The sequence below is a fragment of the Hypomesus transpacificus genome, chromosome 25, assembly GCF_021917145.1.
Source record: "Hypomesus transpacificus isolate Combined female chromosome 25, fHypTra1, whole genome shotgun sequence".
Taxonomy (NCBI): domain Eukaryota; kingdom Metazoa; phylum Chordata; class Actinopteri; order Osmeriformes; family Osmeridae; genus Hypomesus; species Hypomesus transpacificus.
In genome coordinates, this window is record NC_061084.1 from 1,257,424 (window position 1) to 1,281,091 (window position 23,668).

Sequence of the window (23,668 nt, forward strand, 5' to 3'; positions counted from 1 at the left end):
AAAATGAATTCAGACTGATACCCTTGGTAGGCTTCGAGGTGATCCTGTCAAAAGGCGGTGCTGTAATAGCCCCCTGTCTCTCCCAAACCCCCCCCCCCACACACACACACACACACACACATACACACACACAGCTCATAGTCACACAAGGCAAAGCTCCCTCCCGTCCCAGACATCTGACAGCCTCTGGTCTGGCTGCGTAGCATCCACAACCTCCTCAGCTGGAGACGGAGCAGAGCTCTTTTGTGTCTCCCCAGCCCCTCTTTTGTGTGCTCTTTTATTCTGGGTTTAGAATCCGTCAAACCATGGACATGATGGGGAGAAAGGAGCGTCGGGGCGTGAATTTCAAAGGCTTGCTGAAGAGGAACTGGCTCTTAATTGCCACGGTTGTGTCGGTGGTGCTAGGTAAGTGAAGCCCCCCCTCTACTGTCTGCCTCCGCTCTGCTTGATAATATTGAGCTCTCTGTCCTTGGTTCTCATCCCACACTGGCTACATTTAGTCAATGATTTGCTCAGAGGTGTATTTTTAATAGTCCTTTCGTCTTTATTTTGCTCGTTTTGCCACATACAATTCCTCCTGTCTGCGGCAGTACAGCCTTGCAGTCATAAACTAGCCCTCTGTTGCTCCTGTGCAAAGCAGACCAGAGCTACAGGCTTGTTGGGGGCGATAGCCAATTTGCTATACATCCATTCTTGGAACATGAACCGTTTTGTGTGAATTGCAAATGTCATTGTGCGTTATGATGTACACCTGCCAGTGTCTGTAAAGAGCGAGCTAGAGGCTCCCTGTGATGGATGAGCTGCTGCCTCCTAGGCTAGTCCCCGCTCCCCCCCCCCAGGAGCAACGCTGGTGCTGCTGTAAAAGCCTTTCTCACCAGTCAGACGTGACTGGAGTGACACATTGGAGTGGGCTGCATGTGTGGTGTGACATCCTGCCCAGAGACATGTCAGGCCATGCCACAGCCAGACACACGTTTGTATTAGTGTCCATTGCCATGACACAAATCCACTGCATACAATTTGCTGAGATTAGCATCCTCAAGGATCTTCTGTTTGATTAGATGCCTTGCACTGTAGAGAAATGGGTGTGCTGTTGCTAGCCAGTAGTTCAGCCACTGGATGCTATTCAATGCCTTAAGAGTCATGAATTCACTATTAATATAATCTTGCCTTTTTTTTTTTGACATTGCTATTCAGTAATTATCTTGGAGGGTAGGTCTTTTGTGCCAGTTTTGTATTTACATGACAATGCCTAAATAGTGCATCTTACAACACTGATTCCACCTATGTAATATTCTGAAATAAAAAAAATTAAATCGAAATGAAGTACTTACTGCAGTGGCCTAGGTTCAAATCCAGCCTTGGCACTTTGCTGCATGTCCACAATGCCCCCCCCCCAATTTTTTTTAAATAAAAATAAGAAACAGTGTCACCAACTTCATGCTTTCCAGCTCAAGTTTAATTGACAGTGGTTTCACTGTTGTTTCACACAAACTGCTTTTGTATCAAACATCTACATACCTTTTAAAAACAGATACCAGCTTTAAGTTGGTTCAGGATCAACAATGAATTGTAATGTGTATCTTAATGACAAGATTTGGAATGGCCATTATCTGCTCACACATTACATATACAGTGCCCTCCAAAAGTATTGGAACAGTGAGGCCAATTCCTTTATTTTTGCTGTAGACTGAAAACATTTGGGCTTGACATCAAACGATGAATGTGAAACCAGAGATCAACGTTTCAGCTTTTATTTCCAGGTATTTACATCAGGATCTGATGCACAAATTAGAAAATATCACCTTTTTGTTCGAACCCACCCATTTGTCACGTGAGCAAAAGTATTGGAACATATGACTGACAGGTGTGTTTTGTTGCCCAGGTGTGTCCTATTACATACATTATTCAATCAATAAATACCACTGAATGTCTACACTCAGGTTCAGATTGGGTAAGATAGGTTTTGTCTATGCAGACTGTATTCAGAGGTGAAAACAACATGAAAACTGGAGCGCTGTCTTTGGGTGAAAAACAAGCAATTGTGAGTCTTAGAGAAGATGGAAAATCAATCAGAGCCATTGCAGAAACATTGGCCATAGCCAGTACAACCATTTGGAATGTCCTGAAGAAGAAGAAAACTACTGGTGTACTAAGTAACAGACGTCGAACAGGTAGACCAAGGAAAACATCAGCAGTTGATGACAGAAACATTGTGAGAGCTGTAAAGAAAGACCCTAAAACAACTGTTAGTGAGATCAGCAACAACCTCCAGATGGCAGGAGTGAAGGTATCACTATCTACTGTTCGCAGAAGACTTCATGAACAAAAGTACAAGGGCTACACCAGAAGATGCAAACCACTCATTAGCAAGAAGAATAGGAAGGCCAGGCTGGAATTTGCCAAAAAGTACAGAGATGAACCTCAAAAATTCTGGGACAAAGTTTTATGGACTGATGAGACAAAGATTAACTTTTACCAAAGTGATGGAAAGGCTAAAGTTTGGAGAAAGAAAGGAACTGCTCATGATCCCAAACACACAAGCTCATCTGTGAAACACGGTGGAGGTAATGTCATGGCTTGGGCTTGCATGGCTTCTTCTAGGACGGGCTCATTAATCTTCATTGAGGATGTAACACATGATGGCAGCAGCAAAATGAACTCGGAAGTCTACAGAAACATTTTGTCTGCCAATTTAAGGAAAGATGCAACCAAACTGATTGGCAGAGCCTTCATCATGCAGCAAGATAACGACCCAAAACACACTGCCAAAACAACAAAGGAGTTCATCAGGGGCAAGAAATGGAAGGTATTAGACTGGCCAAGTCAATCTCCAGACTTAAACCCTATAGAGCATGCATTTTACCTGCTTAAGAGGAGACTGAAGGGAGGAACCCCACAAAACAAACAACAACTGAAAGAGGCTGCAGTGAAAGCCTGGGAAAGCATCAAAAAGGAAGAATGCAAAAGTTTGGTGACGTCAATGGGTCACAGACTTGCTGCAGTTATTGAAAGCAAAGGATTTGCAACTAAATATTAAGTCTTATTCACTTAAATATGTTTTAAGTATATCTGTTCCAATACTTTTGCTCACATGACAAATGGGTGGATTCAAACAAAATGTAATATTTTCTTAGTTGTGCATCAGATCCTGATGTAAATACCTGGAAATAAAAGCTGAAACGTTGATCTCTGGTCTCACGTTCATTATTTGATGTCAAGCCCAAATGTTTTCAGTCTACAGCAAAAATAAAGGAATTCGCCTCACTGTTCCAATACTTTTGGAGGGCACTGTAGCTCCATATCAGTACGGATGTACAAATGTAACTACAGCTTTGGGCTGAATATCCAGTTTGTGGACATTAATCCGGATCACCAACACACACATTTTGCCCTGTGAAGAAAGTTCTTAACTTATGGTCATAAGAATTTCTGATCCCAACATCAATAAATCAGTGGACTAGAACCACTATATCAAGCAGTGATGAAACCTGTTCAATTAGAGTTTGCTGAGTCATCTCCTTGCTCAACCTTTCACAAGGTTGTAAAAGGTGTGCTGTTAGGGTTGATAACACATTAGGAGGTTGGGGGTGTATCAGCAAAATGCCGACAGAGATGCCTCTATGTGGCATTTATTAATCGAAAATGAACAGCAGTGGCCAATGAGCCTAGTAAATGATTACGGATGCATTCTGGGATTCTAACAGGATGATAGGTTCTACAGTCTGAAATAGCATTGCTACTTGCTTTCATCAAAGGAAACTGCCTTCTTTATGACAGCCGTTTTAGTGTCCTGAAAAGGCCAATTGATATTTGAATTCTATTTGATTCAAATATCAAATATATTTTACAACATGTAACGTACGGCTACAGAGCTATGAAGCAAGAAAAGTCTTCTAGGTGGTTTAAACTTGCTTCTGGATTATGACTTGTTCTGCTTGGCCACTGAGAAACCGATATCCCTACTGCGCCACATCTAACATATAATTTCAGTTTATGTATGACAAACCTAACCTTTCTCATTAGATTGAACAGAAGCTTTTATTCACCTCCACCTGTCTCGTTCTCTCAGGTATAGGTCTGGGTGTTGTGGTGAGGGAGTACGGATCTCTTTCCCACCTCCACAAGCAGTACTTCGGTTTCCCAGGAGAGATCCTCATGCGGATGCTTAAGCTCGTCATCCTTCCCCTCATCATCTCCAGCATGATAACAGGTCACTTCAAACATCTTTGTAGGAGGCGTGCACATTCTGCACATCCCAATATCGTCCTAATGTCCCGTGATGTGGGATATGCACTGTTCTGTATGTGGATCTGTGTCTTGCATCAGCTCTGAACGTCGGTGGTTTTGCCCACAGGGGTTGCGGCCTTGGATTCGGAAGTTTCAGGGAGGATAGGATTACGTGCAGCTGTGTATTACTTCTCTACAACCATAATTGCAGTCATTCTGGGTGAGTTCCCCGTCTCACTGCTCCTCTGTTCTGCTGGCCCATCAATTCCAGCAGCATGAACAACAGCCACCATCTTTTCCAGGCATTGTTTTGGTGATGACCATAAAGCCTGGTGTGTCTCAGACGGCAGATCACATCGACAGGGCGGGGACCACGCCAAATGTCACAACGGTTGATACACTCCTGGACTTAATAAGGTGACATGTTTGATTATGCTTGGTACTGTTGTGTTTTTTATATTGTTTGCCTTTCGAGATAATTTAGTTTCTGAGAATATTTCTTAAGGTCCATTGAGGATTAATTATGCATATACAATTTCTCAAAAAGATTCTACAATTTCTACGATACATGTTTGTCCATCTTAGCATTTGTCTCTTTCCTTAAACAGAAACATGTTCCCTGAAAATTTGGTGCAGGCTTGTTTTCAACAGGTAGGGATAATCAATTATCCTTGTTCTGATATATAAGCTGATTCTCTTGTGATGAGGAAACATGATTGCATTCTGTATTAATTCCAGTACAAGACAAAACGCAAAGAGCTGGAGCCACCTAAAGTGATGGTCAACGCTACATTCCCTCCTCTATCAACCACCATCATGACCACTGTAGAAGCAATACAGGTAGAGTACTGCTGTATCACACCTGTGGTTTTGCGTGTTTGTGGCTGAAGTGGATTTGATTTCATGGAATTGAATTGGATATTAAATCCATTTACTTTCGCATGTTTGTTGGTTTCTGTGGATCCTTGGGTCTATTCCTGGCCTGGTTGTCAGGCCAGCTTCAGCATACCTGTGATGGATCCCTTGTCTCTGTCTCGACAGAACATAACAAAGGAATACAAGATCGTCGGGATGTATTCAGACGGCGTCAACGTCCTGGGACTCATCGTGTTCTGCGTTGCTTTTGGACTCGTCATCGGAAAGATGGGCGACCGGGGTCGCATCCTTCTGGAGTTCTTCGATGCCCTGAACGAAGCCACCATGAAACTCGTCCAGATCATCATGTGGTAGGTACTGCGTGCACGTCCAGGTCTTCATAGTTCCTGAGAGGATCTGCAAAGGTTTGACTGTAAATTTGACAGTAAATCTTCACGAGAAACGCCTGTCTCGTGAGAATTATTATAAACCGGTGCTGCTGCAGCATTGGAAACAGAAATAGCTGCACTGTTCTGATAAGACATTGTTGTCAACATTGTTCGTGTAGCTATATGCCAGTGGGAATCCTCTTTCTAATCGCTGCCAAGATCATTGAAGTGGAAGACTGGGAGATCTTCAGGAAGATGGGCCTGTATATGGTGACAGTGCTGAGTGGGTAAGCTGTCTCACCTCTCTCTCAACTCTCTCTCCTCTATCCATGCTGTCACAGACAAGGGGATTCGTAGATGACATTAGGCCCCGGCTTTCCAGCTAAGGAACTGTGGGGAGCCAAGCTCTGTCACAAAGCAGATAAGGGCTGAGGACATTTAAAACTGCTCAGACCGCAGATTCGGTAATGAGACCTCTTCGTGAACGCCTGTCCAGCCTGTAAATTCCAGCTGACAGTCGAATGCATGTGCACATCCAACAGAGGCAACGGATACATTTCAGCACAGCACTTCCAAACCCTGTTTACACTTGTTGTGCAAAACACACTGTAATGCAGGCATTTCAACACACACGACCCATTAGATTGATGAGAACTGATGACGTGTGATGAATATATGCTTCAGTGGCATCCCGGTGTTTAAGATGTAGCATCGTGCCATGACCCCCGTCCTAACCCCAGCCTGCATCTCCAGTCTAGCCATTCATTCCACCATCTGTCTGCCTCTGATCTTCGTTGCCATCGTGAGGAAGAACCCGTTCACCTTCACCCTGGGGATGGCCCAGGCACTGGTCACTGCCCTCATGATCTCCTCCAGGTAGGACACATCCGCCTTCAGTATGCCCATTTGCACCCAGTTTAACTTGACGCGCGTGCGGGGCTGGCAAAACACTATCGGGGAGGAAATACTTTAAGGTAGGTCTCGCAGACATCTCAAGGCCATGCTCATGGATCTGGATGACATCCCTCTAGCTCTGCCACCCTGCCCGTCACCTTCCGCTGTGCCGAAGAAAACAACCGCGTCGACAAGAGGATAACGCGCTTTGTCCTGCCCGTCGGGGCCACCATCAACATGGACGGCACGGCCCTCTACGAGGCTGTGGCTGCCATCTTCATCGCCCAGCTGAACGACTACGCTCTGGATGTGGGTCAGATAGTCACCATCAGGTAACATGTTGTTCTAATTCTTTGTTTGAGGGGGGATTTTTTCAATATTTTATTGTGGTTTAGTTGGCAGGTAATGGAAATGACTATAAACACATGTTGTTTTTTTAATGTTTTTAGTATCACAGCAACCGTCGCCAGCATAGGAGCTGCTGGGGTGCCAAACGCAGGCCTGGTTACCATGGTTATCGTATTAACTGCAGTAGGACTGCCGGCTAGTGATGTCACGTTAATTGTTGCCGTTGATTGGCTGCTGTGAGTTCTTTACCTGGATGATGGAAACTATTTCTGTGAGGGATGAAATCTGGACATGGTAGAATGCATTCTTTACAGTATGTCAGACACTGTTCTAAGGATATTACAGTTCCAGCAGGTAAGTGGATGACATAAATAATCAGGTTATTTCATTGAACCTTTTTTGGGATGTTTCAGAGATCGCTTCCGCACCATGGTGAATGTGCTGGGAGATGCCTACGGTGCAGGGATAGTCCAGAAACTCTCCAAGAGAGAACTGGAGAGGATGGACCTGACGTCTGACGTAGATGTCGCCAACCCCTTCGCCCTGGAGACCACTCTGGATGACGAGGAATGTGAAAAGAAGTCTTACGTCAATGGCGGCTTCACTGTGGACAAGACCGATGCCATATCCTTCACTGAGACTTCCCAGTTTTAAGGCCCTTTTACGTTGATGAACCAGAGTCAAGGAAAGGATAGATGTGCCATGCTGCTATTATGGGAGTGAGTTAGAAAACCATATTAATCAACTAGTGCCATTACCCCAGAGTAACATCAGACCCTTACAAAGCTCCTCCCAGGCTTTGTTTAGATGACCAATCAGTGTGTTCATAAGCCTCAGCAGCCCCTGAACTCCTCCTCTATTCCTAAAGTGCTTCCTTCCTTTACTGACACTGGGCTAAGAACCAACAGCCACTTTTGAATTGAACCTGTGGTCATATGTATATGTATGTATGTGTGCGTGTGTCAAGAATTCTGTCTTGTGTTTGAAAACCGAATAATACCACTGGGCTGACGTTTGTCTTGCTAAAATGAGCATGGATGAAAAAAATATGTATAGTTAAAGTTCAATATACAGTACTTTGCGATTATTGAAAATAGTTTTCAAAGTAGTTTGTAAAACAGAATTCTGCTTTATGTTTGCTCCAAAGTACAATACTCTTGCAGAGGCGACAGTCATGTGTGCAACTGTCACGTCAATGTTTTTGAGCTTAATGTGTCCTTTTTTATAAATACACTGTGCCAAACATCAAACATTTCTTATGAGGCATCACATGAAGCAATAAGACAAAGAACAATGTTTGAGCACTTGCAATGAATGTAATTTCTCAAGAAACCAGAATTCTTTAGAAAAAAAAACCTGGGCAAAAAAATAGGCACAATTAGGGGTTAAAACTATAAGTAATTAAACACTGTGAAATATAAAGCAAATATTTTCTTAATGAATTTCTAAAATATTCCAGATTGTAAAGAGCTGCGTGCTGCAGAGTGGATGTGATACTTTGGTACTTTAGATGCTCAATGTCTATTCGATGGTTGAGGAGGTTGGTATTTGATTGGCAGCCTTCGTTGTTCTTAAACCAATCAGAGGAGTGTTGGACTAGTGTAAATAGATACTATAACTCCTAAAGTAATTGAAACTCCATTAAATGGTTGTGTTATAGTATGATAACATAACAGGAGCTGGTTTACAGAAAAGGCTTTTATTTTGGTTTTTGGTGTGGGGGTAATGTAATATCTTTCAAAGCATGACATGGAGTTTATTTACAATGCTATATGAAGGCTCATCCAAATTTAAAACTGCCACAATGGTCTTATTGGAGTCATGATACTGTGATCATGGATCGTGTTGATTGAAAAGATTCCAGGAAGATACTTAATAAAAGAAAAGGAAATCATCTCTGATTTATAAAATAGCATTGATCAGAGGGGAATAATTAGCTTGTAAACACATCATTATGTACATTTAAAAAGCACATAATGAAATCAACATCAACCAATGGTTATTCTATCCACTTAATAAACTGCAGTATATGAATCAACATGTATGTGTGTAGATGTATGTAACCACAAGCTAATAAAGACTAATACTGTATTACTGGGAAAAACACAATTTTTGAACTGCCCTCAAACAATAGTTAAAAACTATGATCTTGACAAAATCTGATTCCCAATTACAGTGATATCATTTGACAAATTGCAAGGCAATGATGACTGGTGACTACATCCACTAGTATGCATTAACTGTGTTTATCTGAGGCCCAACCCCACAATCATCTAGACCTGGTCTTAGATCCCCACCAAGGGATCCTGCAGTTATTTCTGAGTGCTGTGCTGTGTTTGAATCACCATAGATCACAATGTTCCTCACCTAACAATCCTCTATCTGTCTGATAGATTACTTTAACTCACGCAGAACTGCAACACCAAACCATAATTGCATTGCAATTTTTTCCAAATGACAAACGACATACCTGTACCTAAGGACTTTACAAAGTCAGCCTGTTGGGTGGAATCCAGAGAAAGCTAAACGGGTGCACTGGACCCTATCATAATTGCAGATTAACATAGACTTAGACATTAACATAGACAACATAGACTACATGATTTTCAATTTAAAAAGTTTATTTACACAAAATGGAACACGCTATACATTCAGGTGCCATCAAGAATCCACTATGCCATTGTACGTATTTAAATCACATCAGGACACAACCATACAGAATGATGACGTTACTAAACGTATAGTAATTAATTAACTGAAATTAAGTGGACTTTTTGGCTTCTTTGCCGGCTAAGATGTCCCGCTCCTGGAGGCTTTCCTACAGAATAAAACAACGTTTGAAGAGGAATGTAGTTTGAAGATTCAGGTTGTAGAGCTAAAACTACACTTAACAGAAGCTACCAAAGTCACCATAACATCAAACACCAAATAGAATGTTCAAAAAACCAAATCAATAATAGGGGTTTCCTTGTTTTTATAGTGTGACACATTGGTACCAACAGGCATGGTGACAGTTACCTTGTCATGGTGTCCTTAGTGTTCTCTGAGAAGGACCTGGTGAGATGGACCTCCGTGCTAGCACCTCACACACCTCCGAGTGTGTGGCCCCCTGAAACAGAACTGTGCCCTCAGAACATGGTATAGCAGTTAGGTAGATAACAAGGGAGAGGAGGAAGAGAAGGAAAAGAGGATGTGTGTAAAGACATATGTATGTATGTGTGAGTGCATTACTCACGAAAGCTAGTCTGTGTACTGCTCTTGGCGTGGTGAGGAGTCCTCTCACACGCTGTTGGATTTCCTCCCAGGTTCCATGAGAACTGGAATATGACCTGCCCAATCAAATTCATCTTTAGCCGAGTTAAACATGAGCAAAAACACTCTGATTCAAGGCAATATTCATCATCAATCTTGTTTTTTTTGTGGGTGCAGTATATCCATGAGTGTGGTAGCACCAAGCTACCAATCAATCAACCAATCAGACAGACCCGTTGTGGCTGGAGAGTTCCCTGTAGGAGCGCCACAGGGTGGAGGGGCTGGATCCCCTGAAGACGGGCTGGTTCCCATGACCTGGGGAGTCCCCCAGGGGATCCTCTGTGTCGGAAGAGATTTGATCTCCTGTGCCGCCTTGACCTTGTCTGGACTTGGGCCAACCGGGAGAAGGGTTGTGTAGCCTGGCTGGGAGCTGGGGGGTGAGACCGGGCGAGGAGGAGCTCCCGGCTTCAGGCCAGGACTCTCTCATCTGGGGAAGAGATGGGAAAGGTCACAGCGGGGCACAAGTTACAGACGTGACGCATAACAAAAAAGACACAAAAAAAAAAGTATTTTATTAAACCTTTACTTAACCAGGAGAAAAAAACTCATTGAGATAAAATCTCTTTCAAGGGAGAACTGGACAAGGAAGTCAGCAGCACAGCATTTAAAAGTTGCACTGACACACATGTGACAGTACACATTCAAGCATGTTCCAAGGCACCAATCTACAGTATATACAGGTAAAGAACCAGCATCTACACTGCATTAGCAACCAGGGTCCTGTACTCCCTAACTTTACCAGCACCTCGAACTGAAGAGTAACTGGGTCAAAGAGTAATCAAACCTGAAAAACCAAAAACACCCGTTATTATACAGTATGGAATACAATATACAGAAACCTAGTTTAGTGTTGACTGTACCGGTTATCAAAGCTGCACTACCACAAGGAATCTCATCACAGTAAAAGCTTCAATCTGGGGAAATCATTGCCACATGACAGGAGAAACAAGCCAGAGTTCCTACAGGGGATTTCCCCTCACTCTGGTCATTAAACTCTTCTCTGTCACCTGGTGGCAACACATTCATCATGTTTCTAAAAAAGAATCCAATCCCAGCACATTCGCACAGATGCTGATGTACTCACAGGATCAGGTGTCTCTGAGGAGGCATCGTCCCAGCTGCATGTCAGGGAGTCTAGAGTGAGCTGGGCCAGTCGCTGTGTGTTTCCGTGCCCGCTGAGACGGCCGGCCACGTACAGGGGGAGGGAACGTGACCTCCGTATCTCTGGTGCCAACGGAGTAGATAGTCTCTGCCGCTCTCTGCCCCTCCTACCCATTCTCCTCTCCAGCAAGGGGGAACCGGTTCTTTTGGGTGACACGCACTTCTGCTTGCAAGACCTCTTTGTCGAACGCTTTTTTGGCACCGACCTCTGTTAAATCAATGAAGATATAGACAGCACTGCTATTTCCCAAATATAAGATATGACGAGAAATAACATACTGTGGATGTTAAGGAGACAGATCAGATGTGAAAATGACCAGAGGAACGTTCCGGTGAAAGTTGGTTTCAGCATCGGCCGAGCACTCGCTTATGGTAGTTCTGGTGGAAAACTCAAACCTTGGAGAAATTCCCTGCAGGATTAATAGAAACAAATCTGAATGTAATACCATTGGTTATGGTTCGTACATTAAGTCAAAATAGGAATTTGCAATTTTCTAACATGAAATACCAGTGGTTTGGTGGAATCGTCTACTGGAGGATGATAAGACCAGAGGTCAGGACTTACAGGGAAGGTGAAAGAGCGAGTCATGAGAACTTCTCGGTCTACTCCAGAGAAGGAGGGGACCAGTTTGGGCTCAGGGAACAGGAACCTGCGGGCATCCTCCTCAAAGCATGCAAGGGTCTCCCCCACTGAGGTGAAAACACACACACATACAAACATTATGCAGTTGCTATAACAATACTGTTATTCATAACTCACACAAACAGGAAAAAACTGAAAACTTCACCTGGTGGAATAAGCTGTACCAATTCAACTTTGACTGTTTCATCTGGAAAATAATAATACGGAATTGAAATCAAAAGTAACTGTGCCAACTGCAAAAAAAACGGAATCCCTCCCAAAAAGGGGGGAGGACACAAACAGCACTGCGATTAGTTTCACAGGTTGGCAGAAGTGCAATTTATTATTTATTTACAGCGTACCTTCCAGCATCGCTACCACATCTCCAGGGTCAACTGCATACTTGAAAATCTAATGGAAACATAATTTGACAATGACAACTTACTGTAACATTCAATTATATATATCATGGAAAAAGTCAAGATTCATGGACCCACCTTCTCAAACGTCATCTTCTCCCTAAAAAGTAGAGGAAAAACAGGGGGGAGACACCCTGATTTTCGGAATTGACTCATGAAGCTCAGACTGATATAGATGTCGTCCTTGGCAGTCAGGTGCACGCCAGGACACGATACCTAAAGACAACAGTATCCTATTAAAACATACAACTTTCTATACTTCAGTTTGTGAATTCAGTTTGCGCTTTGCTTGAATGAGTGCTACAGTACTATTTCCTATCGAACAAATGATTGACAGTTGCACTACAGTGGATCTCGCGCACTATCTGCCACTAGATAGTCAGAAAACGGTTCCTAAATTATCCTAATATGTACTCCAATTGCCTTACCGCCCTGAGATGCAGCTCTACTACTACTTTAATAGCTTTTTGAGCCATTGTGCATCAACTAACTTGCAAGCGATTAAGCTTTGATCAGAATGGTCTGCAACCTTCCCGTCTGAGCATAAGCCTCATGTCACCATGGTAGCAGAGATTTCCGGTTTAGAGTTTTTCTGTTTAGAGTTCTCTGGACGACGCATGCCCAGTTAAACTAAGCAATTTAGCAGTAAATGTTTTTAAAACTATAAAATACCTAAATTGTGATATTTTTATTACACTGGCGTATTGCTTAGTTTGTGCTGGTAATGTTATATTTTTAGTGGAGATAACATCGCTAACATACAAGGAAGTTGCAAGTTTTTGTAAGGAACAAGCCTGTCTACTGTGCCGTGTCATCTCGTCCACATTGGTAGTGCTTTAATACCGTCATCTAATGGTTAAATAAAAGAATTGCATGTGTAAGGCTCACAGTAAACCACTAGATGGCGGCATTGATGCGTTGGTGGTATTAGTTGTTGTGAGCATTGCTGCGTATGGGAATCGTTTTAGGGAGTCTTCGGTTGCAACGCGCGGGGGCCACCACTTGAGAGCAGCATTGCAGTGCGGAATTATAAGTTTTCCCAGAAAGGGTTAGGTTTATGTCAGCGTTGGTGGTATAGTGGTGAGCATAGCTGCCTTCCAAGCAGTTGACCCGGGTTCGATTCCCGGCCAACGCAATACATTTTAGAAAAGGTTGCCTAAGGGGATTACAAAAAAGTAAATATAACACATATTAATTCATTCATACAACACATTAATTCATTCGTTTTGAATAGAAGAACACCATAAATATTGAACAACGCCAGAAACATGGGAACATCCTGTTTTAGATACCAAGCCAATATGAATTTTACTTAACATTCTGGCCAGCCGTTGCCAATATATTTTTAACTACTGAGTAACTTTGGGAAGTTGGCATACTGTACCAACGTAAAGTTGTGCTAGCTCTACTGTACGTACAGTACAGTGCATTGTTTCATTCAAGTTTTCATACTCTTAGACTGACTGAAAAGCCATAGCTTGCTTAATGTTGAGTTTTCACACAGCATAGATGAGTATAATAACATGTATTTCAGTCATGATTTAGCTAGAGCGAGCTTAAGATCTACCCAGATATCAGGATATCTTACCTTTGCTTGAAGAGCAGACGTGTAGTTCTCTCAAAACAATGTGAAAAGCTTCTTGCAATCGCGTAAGAAAAAGGCGAGACAGCGCCTCCCAAATCTCCATAGTGGTCACAAATGGTAATATTCTGCTAGATTTAGACTAGTCATAGAGAATGAAGGGGCAAGTTAAGAAAATTAAGACCATCAGATCACCGTACAAATAACCAGAGTTCGATTCCCGGGCAACGCAACAGACATTTTTACAAAAGGTCGATAATGTAACATTTTAAAACATTAAGTCTAAGCATTGTAGTTTAATATACACCTATATTTGTACATTCCGGTTTTAAAATCCTATAGGGATATGGCTAGATTTTTTCCCCTCTCACTGTTAGCCAGGGGGCCACATTACCATCCGTCCAACCACTTTTAATGGCAAAAAGTTAAGTTTGGTTTGAGAGCGTGTTTTCAAACAAGTAAGAGGCTGTAATTTGGTCTGCAGCAATATAAGCAGTGCACATGTCGGTGAGTGACTTAGTTTACTCGTTGCTGCTATATATCTTCTTTGAGAAATTAACGGAAGAAAAGGCCGTGGACTGTAATAGGTAATAATGACTGGCGAGTTTGCTTGCTTTGCAACCATATGGTTTATTCTATTCATCTCTCAAATCTATTCAGTACAACAGAAAAGCATAGCAATAACAAACATTATAACATGCTGTTTGTGATGTTTCTGAATGACTTTCGACATTTAAAGTAGATTTGGCCCCAAATCACTACTTCAGTAGTTGATTTGGAGTTGATAACGCAGTTTCTGAGTTATGAAAGTAGTTGTGGAAAAATGGTGTCTGTGTGTGTCTTTCTTCTAAGTTTGGCCATGTTAGTGAATGTGTTATTAAGTGAATGGTTATCAGGCTTCTGCAGAGCTGGATAACGACCAACTCATTGGAATCAGGTGTGTTGGAGCAGGGAAACATCTCAAACATACAGAACAGTGGGCCTTGAAGACCATTGGTCTCAACAATGATTGGCACATCAATCCAAATGTTGGAAATCTTGTGTGACCCATCTTTAAGAACACTTTAAGAAAACCTTTAAAAAACACAAACCCATGTAAAATATACACACACACAAAAAAAGCCAACTCACATGTAGGATATCAAAAACTTTCATTTACTTTTATTCCTTCTCAAAGAGCACTGTGGTTCATCCAAAAGGCTGCTCTTTAGGAGACTGGATTGATTGTGCTTCTATTTGTTCATTTGCTCCTTCTTGTTGGTCCGGCATGCTTGATGTATTATCTTTGACTGTCTTGGTCCCGTCTGAGTCTCTGTCTGAATCCTCGTCCTCCTTGTCTTCCACTGCTTGGCCATTCTGCTCAACAGGAACCGCCCCTTTCCTCTGAGGCAGGACTGTGAAGAAGGCCTCTTGCCAATCACCCTTCTCCATATACGACAGAATGATCTCAAATACTGGAGACACAAATAAACTTGACATTATTGTCTAAAAGTGACTCAGCAACCTGAAGGTGAGGAAGGTATGGGTCCCTGCATTGGTTGTGCACAGGTAACCTGCCTCTGCAGTCATTCTGTAAGTACAAACATCCACAGATATCGAACCATTTACTGTAGACAACAGATTCAAGGCCATCCCTAGTTAAATGAATGCATACTTACTAAAAATGTTTGTCTATAAACGCTGGGTATCCCCATTGGATGTATGTTATTAAGGGCTTGATGAAGAGAACAGTCATGTCAAACCTGTCTGATGAAAAATTATTTAAAGGATCTTTTGTCAATGTGCTTTGGCTTCCTTACCCTGATTGACTGCGAGCACTTTCCGGCTGTTCATCTCGACGAAGCTTTCTAGAGGGAGCTGTGCATGCTGAATCCCCAGCTCCTTGGCTCTCTCAAAGGAGATCCCCTATCACCCAGTCATCCAAAACAAAACAGTCAGGTTTGTATTGTCAGTGAAGAAATTCTTCAAATGTCTTCGAGATTTGAATACTTGCGGTGGGTGTTACGCATGGCGCACAATAAGTAAATCTGACCTTGTGGTGGTTGTGGTCCACCAGGCCTCCGATGACATAGGCTTTGGTGTCGTCCAGTTCAGTCAGCACATTTGGGGAGTCAGAGGTGAGGTACACCAGCTCCTCTTTGGGTATGACTTCATGGTAGTGCTCTGTTGTGACAGTTATATCCTGAAGGAATACACACACACAAATTTACTTAAATGTGCATATGTGGACCGAGTTGATAAGGAAATCAAAAGAGTGTGTGTTTGTGGGGGGGACGAGATGGGGGGCGAAGACAACGACAGGAGACAACACTTGCCTTCCAATTCACCCATCCTTTGTCAGTTTCATCCATGTTTTGTTTTAACTGTCCACCGAGACTGGTTAAATAAAACTGTACAGGGTGTAAAGCTCGTTGATTCTCTGCAATGCATCTCTGGATTTGCTTGTGGAGCTTCCTCACGTCCTTCACATGGGGGTGGGGGGGGCGAGTGATTCAATACGACATTTCTATGATTTACGAAGAAAGAACGGTCCCACCTCTCTCAATTCATGTTATACCTTGAACATCATGAGGCTGTCAAAGCTGCAGTCCACCACTAGTCTCAGAGGACTGGGCTGCACCTCACTGCGTAGACGCTTGCGGCTGACCCATTCAGCTCCCTCTTCCTCTTGAGTTGATCGCTCCTGTTGCCTCTTTCGTCTCTTTTCCTTGCACATCTGCCTGTGAAAAAGCACACAATTCAAACATAATACATTATTTTTCCTATCATGGTACATTGTGACAACTTCCAAAGTTGCTGCCGGCTAAATAACCACTTCCTACTAATACATTTGATGTAGGATTATTCTAACAACATTCAATACATTGCTTACTTGCTATCTGGCTTACCCAGCTTGGGAACCAGATGAGTCTATGAGGTCATGTTTTAGTTGAGAATCCCTCTGTCCGTGTGTGCCAATCGCACCCTCGAGGTCAATGTCCTCTTCATCTGGGCCAGAAGAATCAGTGAGCCCATCTGCTCCTGAGGTCGGGAGCACCTCATTCTGCACCTGCAACAGTTGAAGACCTTCCCCAAAAGTGTGTGTAAACTCCTTCAGCCTCCTTACTGCATGACAGTGAGTGGTTGTAATGGCCATTTTGCTCAGCTTTTTAAAAACGGCCTTCCTTGCCCCACCACGCAGTAGTATGCTATTTAGGTAATAAGAAAAGGCAGACATGCGAGGTTCTCTTCCTCTCACAGCGATAGCAGCCGCAGCACAAGTGGAAGGAAGAGAATGGTTGGTGGCAGTTGAAAAGATGGATAACAGGAATGGCGAAAGACGGTTGAGATCTGACTCTAAACTGGAAAATGAAAAAGACTTCAGATCCTCAGGTGATGACCTCCACAGAATGAAACCCTGGCTAGCGTTGCAGAGAGTTTTGCATTCATGCTGAACTATATCAAGAATTTTTACTTTGATTACTTCCACAAGGTCCTTGTGTCTCATTATCAAGCTAGCAGCTGCTTTCCAGTTCTTTTTGCTGACGTTGTTCACAATCCCAGCATCATCTGGATGGCAGACATTGCAGACCGATCTGCTTGATGGGTAATGGGTGATGACCTGAAAGATAAAGGAAAGGTTTCATCAATATGTGTTTCACCATGACATTTATCAATGTGAAGGATTGTGATGGACTATACATTGCCATTGTGATCAAATACACTGACTGTTAAATAAAGTGTGCTGAATATGATATATTAAGATACCCAGTTGCTATTGCAAAATCAGATATAGCCTACACTTCCAGTGCATGAAAGAGGGATGGTTTGCGTGTACCATCATCGCCTAATCCCGTATTACTACCCTACCAATCGCCATAAAAAAACACGGCAAAGAAGTATTACTGCAAAAAACTCTGCTCAGCCATGTGAGGTCACAGCTACGAAGGCTACAGTACTGAAATATTTACTCAGTCCATATTATAATACGCTACCAAATTAACTTTCGACTGCCTGGTAGTGGTAGCCAACAGAATGGATGCTATTAAGACACTTGGCAATCGAGTCCATGTTATTCTCAAGGTCAAAATATGTTATATTTAAGAAGCAAGAGTTTGACAGTTTAACACAACTTTAAAATATGCTCACCTCTGTAATACTTCGACGTGCAGAGATGGATATTCTGGTCTGATTTGGAGCTGGCGGATTGGGCCAAAATTTATGAAAAACCCTCTTCGGAATTTTTGGAGCAGGAGGGTCCCAATTACTTTGATCTGCTGCCGTTGATGCCGACGCTTGTTCACTCGAATCAGATTGTTTTTCTTCATCTTCCCATTTTCTGAAAACGGCTAAATCCCGTTCGATTCTTTTTAGTATGTTGGGACACCTTCGACAACTTCGTATAGATTTTTCGGGACTTCTTGACAAAGTCAATCCTAGATCTTTTAGACGATCAAAGATATTTTTGGCATATGTTTTGTCAAATATTTTTACAGACTGACAAATAACACCGTTTGTTTTCAAATTCTTATGGCAAAAACGGCAACTTTCGTTCACAGACATGCTGACGCTTCACCATCACATCACGCTGTAGTCTGTTTACATGTTTCCGTCGCTCAGTGCTACGTCACACGTTTCGTTGTTATGGTTTTACGGCGGTTGGCATCCAGTTTATTGGTGCATTACCGCATCCTTCCGCAAGTGTGAACAGTGAATCAGAGAATGGACTTTCAATCGAATCCCCCCAAAACAGTTACACACGCCCTAAAATACATGTTATCCTTCACGCTTACAACATAGTCCTACTATAAAATCCTTATTCACTGATATCAGCCACCCAGCACTCCATCTCTGATTCACTATCATATCGTGTTAAGCCCCTGTAGCCTATCCCTTAAGAAAAGTAACTTCCCTAAACTTGTGCTCTCCTTTCCCAAATAGTTCTATTCATAATCTATTTGATCTATTAAGTATCACAGAAAATGTAATCATAAAAATTAACAAACTTTGTAACTTGCTGTTTATGTGATGTTTTTGAAAGACTACGGCTGTTGATTTGGCACCAAATCACTACCATTAGTGAAATGAACATGAATTAAAAAATATATTTTTAACATCGTTCTAGATGATTGGCACATCAAGCCAAATCTTGAAAATGTAGTGTGACCCATCTGCACTTTAAGACCTTAAAAGAAACATGGGCCATGTAAAACAAGCACAAAATACAATTTAAAAACTCAAATGGGAAAATCTCAATTACAACATCAGTCAGCAGAAACAAAGTATTTTAAATCTTAATGGATTCTTACAGCACTGTAGTCTCTGCAAAATGCCACTCTTTAGAAGCCTCAATTGATTGTGCTTCTATTTGTTCATTTGCTCCTTTTTGTTGGTCCGGCATGCTTGATGTATTATCTTTGACTGTCTTGGTCCCGTCTGAGTCTCTGTCTGAATCCTCGTCCTCCTTGTCTTCCACTGCTTGGCCATTCTGCTCAACAGGAACCGCCCCTTTCCTCTGAGGCAGGACTGTGAAGAAGGCCTCTTGCCAATCACCCTTCTCCATATACGACAGAATGATCTCAAATACTGGAGACACAAATAAACTTGACATTATTGTCCAAAAGTGACTCAGCCACCTGAAGGTGAGGAAGGTATGGTTCCCTGCATTGGTTGTGCATAGGTAACCTGCCTGAAGCCTTCTCCAGTAATATGCCTTACCATTCTGTTTGTAGAAACTTCCATGGGGGAACTTCCTTACCGTGATCGACTGCGAGCACTTTCCGGCTGTTCATCTCGACAAAGCTTTCTAGAGGGAGCTGTGCATGCTGAATCCCCAGCTCCTTGGCTCTCTCAAAGGAGATCCCCTATCACCCAGTCATCCAAAACAAAACAGTCAGGTTTGTTTTGTCAGTGAAGAAATTCTACAAATTGATTGTAGATTTGAATACTTGGGGTGGGTGTTGCATATGGCGCACAATAAGTAAATCTGACCTTGTGGTGGTTGTGGTCCACCAGGCCTCCGATGACATAGGCTTTGGTGTCGTCCAGTTCAGTCAGCACATTTGGGGAGTCAGAGGTTAGGTACACCAGCTCCTCTTTGGGTATGACTTCATTGTAGTGCTCCGTTTTGATACTTATATCCTGTCCAAGGAATACACACACACACATTTACTTAAATGTGCATATGTGGACATTTATGTGGAGTTGATGAGGAAATCAAAAGAGTGTGTGTGTGTGTGTGTGGGGGGAGATGGGGGGCGACAACACTTGCCTTCCAATTCACCCATCCTTTGTCAGTTTCATCCATGTTTTGTTTTAACTGTCCACTGAAACTGGTTAAATAAAACTGTACAGGGTGTAAAGCTCCTCGATTTTCTGCATAGCATCTCTGGATTTGCTTGTGGAGCTTCCTCACGTCCTTCACATGGGGGGGAGAAGAGTGATTCAATACAACATTTCTATGATTTACGAAGAAAGAACGGTCCCACCTCTCTCAATTCATGTTATACCTTGAACATCATGAGGCTGTCAAAGCTGCAGTCCACCACTAGTCTCAGAGGACTGGGCTGCACCTCACTGCGTAGACGCTTGCGGCTGACCCATTTAGCTCCCTCTTCCTCTTGAGTTGATCGCTCCTGTTGCCTCTTTTGTCTCTTTTCCTCGCACATCTGCCTGTGAAAAAGCACACAATTTGAAACATAATACATTGTTTTCCTATCATGGTACATTGTGACAACTTCCAAAACGTCTAAAGTCGCTGCCGGCTAAATAACCACTTCCCACTGATACTTTCTATGTAGGATTAGTCTAACAACATTCAATACATTGCTTATTTGCTATCTGGCTTACCCAGCTTGGGAACCAGATGAGTCTATGAGGTCATGTTTTAGTTGAGAATCCCTCTGTCCGTGTGTGCCAATCGCACCCTCGAGGTCAATGTCCTTTTCATCTTGGCCAGCAGAATCAGTGAGCCCATCTGCTCCTGAGGTCGGGAGCACCTCATTCTGCAACAGTTGAAGACCTTCCCCAAAAGTGTGTGTAAACTCCTTCAGCTTCCCTACTGCATTACAGTGAGTGGTTGTAATGGCCATTTTGCTCAGCTTTTTAAAAACGGCCTTCCTTGCCCCACCACGCAGTAGTATGCTATTTAGGTAATAAGAAAAGGCAGACATGCGAGGTTCTCTTCCTCTCACAGCGATAGCAGCCGCAGCACAAGTGGAAGGAAGAGAATGGTTGGTGGCAGTTGAAAAGATGGATAACAGGAATGGCGAAAGACGGTTGAGATCTGACTTTAAACTGGAAAATGAAAAAGACTTCAGATCCTCAGGTGATGACCTCCACAGAATGAAACCCTGGTTAGGGTTGCAGAGGGTTTTGCATTCATGCTGAACTATATCAAGAATTTTAACTTTGATTTCTTCCACAAGGTCCTTGTGTTTCATTATCAAGCCAGCAGCTGTTTTCCAGCTCTTCTTGCTGATGTTGTTCACAATCCCAGCATCATCTGGATGGCAGATATTGCAGGCCGTTTGGCCTGATTGGTAATGGGTGATGACCTGAAAGGTAAAGGAAAGGTTTCATCAATGTGTTTCACTATGACATTTGTCAATGTGAAGGATTGTGATGGACTATACATTGCCATTGTGATCAAATACACTGACTGTTAAATAAGGTGTGCTGAATTTGATTTATTAAGATATCCAGTTGCTATTGCAAGATCAGATATAGCCTACTCTTCCAGTGCATGGAACAGGGATGGTTTGAGTGTACTATCATCCTCGATTTCCCCCGTATCACTACCCTACCAATCGCCATAAAAAAACACGGCAAAGAAGTATCGCTGCAAAAAAAACTCTGCTCAGGCATGTGAGGTCACAGTACTGTACTATTTGCTCAGGCCTTATTTTAATAGGCTACCAAATAAACCTTCGACTGCCTGGTAGTGGTAGCCTATAGAATGGATGCTATTAAGACAGTTGTCAATCGAATCCATGTTATTCTCAATGTCGAAATATGTTATGTTTAAGGAGCAAAAGTTTGACAACTTTAAAATATGTTCACCTCTGTAATACTTCGCCGTGCAGACGTGGATATTTTGGTCTGATTTGGAGCTGGCGGATTGGGCCAAAATTTATGAAGAACCCTCCTTGGCATCTCTGAAGCAGGAGGTTCCCAATTACTTTGATCTGCTGGTGTTGATGCAGACGCTTGTTCACTCGAATCGGATCGTTTTTCTTCTTCTTCCCATTTTCTGAAAACGGGTAAATCCCGTTCGATTCTGGAAAGTATGTTGGTACACCTTCGACAACTTCGTATAGATTTTTCCGGACTTCTTGTCAAAGTCAATCCTAGATCAATTAGTCTATCAAAAACGGTTTTGGCATTTGATGTTTTTTCAAATATTTTTGCAGACTGACTAATAACACCTTTTATTTTTAAATTCTTATGGCAAAAACGGCAACATTCGTTCACAGACATGTTGACGCTTCACCATCATATCACGCTGTAGTCTGTTTACATATTTCCGTCGCTGAGTGCTACGTAACACTTTTCTTTTTTTTTCTTCTTTTTTTTTCTTGTTGAAAATGTACAAACCATACATTGCCACATCGATACTCTTTTGTACATGAAGGTACACAACATTGGCCAAATGGCATAATAACATCGTAAGCAAAAATATCAATTATACAGAACGGATTACAAGAGAAGTGAAAGAAAACAAACAAAACAACAAAAAAAATACATGATATATATATATATGTACAATATATACAATTATATATATAGATATATTTGTATATATATAATTGATGTAATTTATATACATACAGTGTATATATATATTACATCTATTAAATAATATTACATATAAGGGGAAGTTAAGTTCAATTATGGTTTGTTGACATTGTGTGAAAGTACTTTAGCATATCATACAATTCTTGTGCCCTTTCTTCCGTTTACCAATTGTAAGGACTTTAGGTGTAATTGAAAATCCTTTATTTTTTTTAAGGACAATTGGGGGATAATTTCAAGAACATTTTTATGGAAAAAAAACAGTGCCATACATAGTATAACATTGCAATATAAATCATTATTTTTGTTTTGCAGTATTATACCAAATGTAACATGTAACTCTGGAAATAAAAGCTGGGAATAGTCAGACATTTTGTTTTATCCATTTGTGGATGTCAAGCCAAAATGATTGTACAACCCAAAATGAGAAAAAATATATGGTCTGTGGTCTCCACATCACATTCACAGAATGAGCACGTTATCATTGATATTAAAACAAAGCTCAAGTACTTCTTTGGAGGGATATATGTTCTGGTGTCAGGTGGTTGAGAGGTTAGGGAATCGGACCAGTAATCTGAAGGTTGGCAGTTTGATTCCTGGCCGTGCCAAATGACATGTCCTTGGGCAAGTCACTTCACCCTATCTGCCTCGGGGAATGTCCCTTTACTTACTGTGAGTCGCTCTGGATAAGTGCGTCTGCTAAATGAAAATGTTCATAATTTTGTAATGTGTTTCTTTCATTTCAGGTGGAATAGGGAGTCTTATATACAAAGTTCTCAGTTTATTTACTGAATTTTTATTAAATTTGCTAAACAATTTTTGTTTTATCTTCCAAGGAATAATCTTTTAGTGAAACACTTCCTTATAAAACAATTATTACATTTATTGTCTGATATTGACAATCCTTCGATTGCTGGTGAGACTACATGCGGTTGTATAGGGTGATGCTCCATGATATTTTTTGTCATAAGTATAAATTATCTGGGAAGAGCTTCATGTATTTTGATGAAGTCTGATTTGGAGGGTTCAAAATTGGGTTTACAACAAAAATGGTCCTAAACGAATAAGTGACCCCTAGCATCCA

General features: G+C 41.9%; 4 protein-coding genes and 1 non-coding gene across 6 annotated transcripts; 2 read left to right on the forward strand and 3 right to left on the reverse strand.

The window, feature by feature from the left end:
* The first annotated feature begins 272 nt into the window (after window positions 1-272).
* slc1a1 (solute carrier family 1 member 1) lies at window positions 273-8,666 on the forward strand. The gene is made up of 12 exons (XM_047049078.1): window positions 273-405; window positions 4,073-4,213; window positions 4,358-4,450; window positions 4,533-4,647; window positions 4,839-4,881; window positions 4,969-5,070; window positions 5,272-5,456; window positions 5,654-5,761; window positions 6,228-6,350; window positions 6,506-6,700; window positions 6,818-6,952; window positions 7,130-8,666. Exons 1-12 carry the CDS (start codon window positions 306-308, stop codon window positions 7,368-7,370), a joined length of 1,581 nt encoding a protein of 526 aa, XP_046905034.1. The 5' UTR covers window positions 273-305; the 3' UTR covers window positions 7,371-8,666.
* Window positions 8,667-9,319: 653 nt separating this feature from the next.
* Window positions 9,320-12,784, reverse strand: spata6l (spermatogenesis associated 6-like). Its single transcript, XM_047049097.1, has 11 exons — window positions 12,659-12,784; window positions 12,309-12,446; window positions 12,174-12,222; window positions 11,978-12,019; window positions 11,755-11,879; window positions 11,507-11,599; window positions 11,113-11,397; window positions 10,202-10,455; window positions 9,952-10,045; window positions 9,735-9,825; window positions 9,320-9,534 (listed from the first exon to the last, which is right to left on the reverse strand). The coding sequence occupies exons 1-10, from the start codon at window positions 12,704-12,706 to the stop codon at window positions 9,739-9,741; spliced, it is 1,215 nt and encodes a 404-aa protein (XP_046905053.1). The 5' UTR covers window positions 12,707-12,784; the 3' UTR covers window positions 9,320-9,534; window positions 9,735-9,738.
* A 509-nt stretch (window positions 12,785-13,293) lies between these two features.
* Window positions 13,294-13,365, forward strand: trnag-ucc. Its single transcript has one exon. It is a non-coding gene; the product is annotated as a tRNA-Gly (tRNA).
* A 1,085-nt stretch (window positions 13,366-14,450) lies between these two features.
* Window positions 14,451-18,388, reverse strand: LOC124486970. The gene is made up of 7 exons (XM_047048906.1): window positions 17,941-18,388; window positions 16,701-17,413; window positions 16,370-16,532; window positions 16,128-16,274; window positions 15,845-15,994; window positions 15,612-15,717; window positions 14,451-15,266 (listed from the first exon to the last, which is right to left on the reverse strand). The coding sequence occupies exons 1-7, from the start codon at window positions 18,352-18,354 to the stop codon at window positions 15,001-15,003; spliced, it is 1,959 nt and encodes a 652-aa protein (XP_046904862.1). The 5' UTR covers window positions 18,355-18,388; the 3' UTR covers window positions 14,451-15,000.
* A 517-nt stretch (window positions 18,389-18,905) lies between these two features.
* On the reverse strand, window positions 18,906-22,310 carry LOC124486969 (tRNA methyltransferase 10 homolog A-like). 2 transcript variants are annotated; one of them, XM_047048904.1, is made up of 7 exons: window positions 21,853-22,310; window positions 20,641-21,347; window positions 20,301-20,463; window positions 20,063-20,209; window positions 19,783-19,932; window positions 19,550-19,655; window positions 18,906-19,377 (listed from the first exon to the last, which is right to left on the reverse strand). In XM_047048904.1, the coding sequence occupies exons 1-7, from the start codon at window positions 22,267-22,269 to the stop codon at window positions 19,097-19,099; spliced, it is 1,971 nt and encodes a 656-aa protein (XP_046904860.1). In that variant the 5' UTR covers window positions 22,270-22,310; the 3' UTR covers window positions 18,906-19,096. The 2 variants fall into 2 exon arrangements, with proteins under 2 accessions (XP_046904860.1, XP_046904861.1); XM_047048905.1 differs by lacking the exon at window positions 21,853-22,310 and having other exon boundaries at window positions 20,625-20,681.
* Window positions 22,311-23,668: the final 1,358 nt, after the last annotated feature.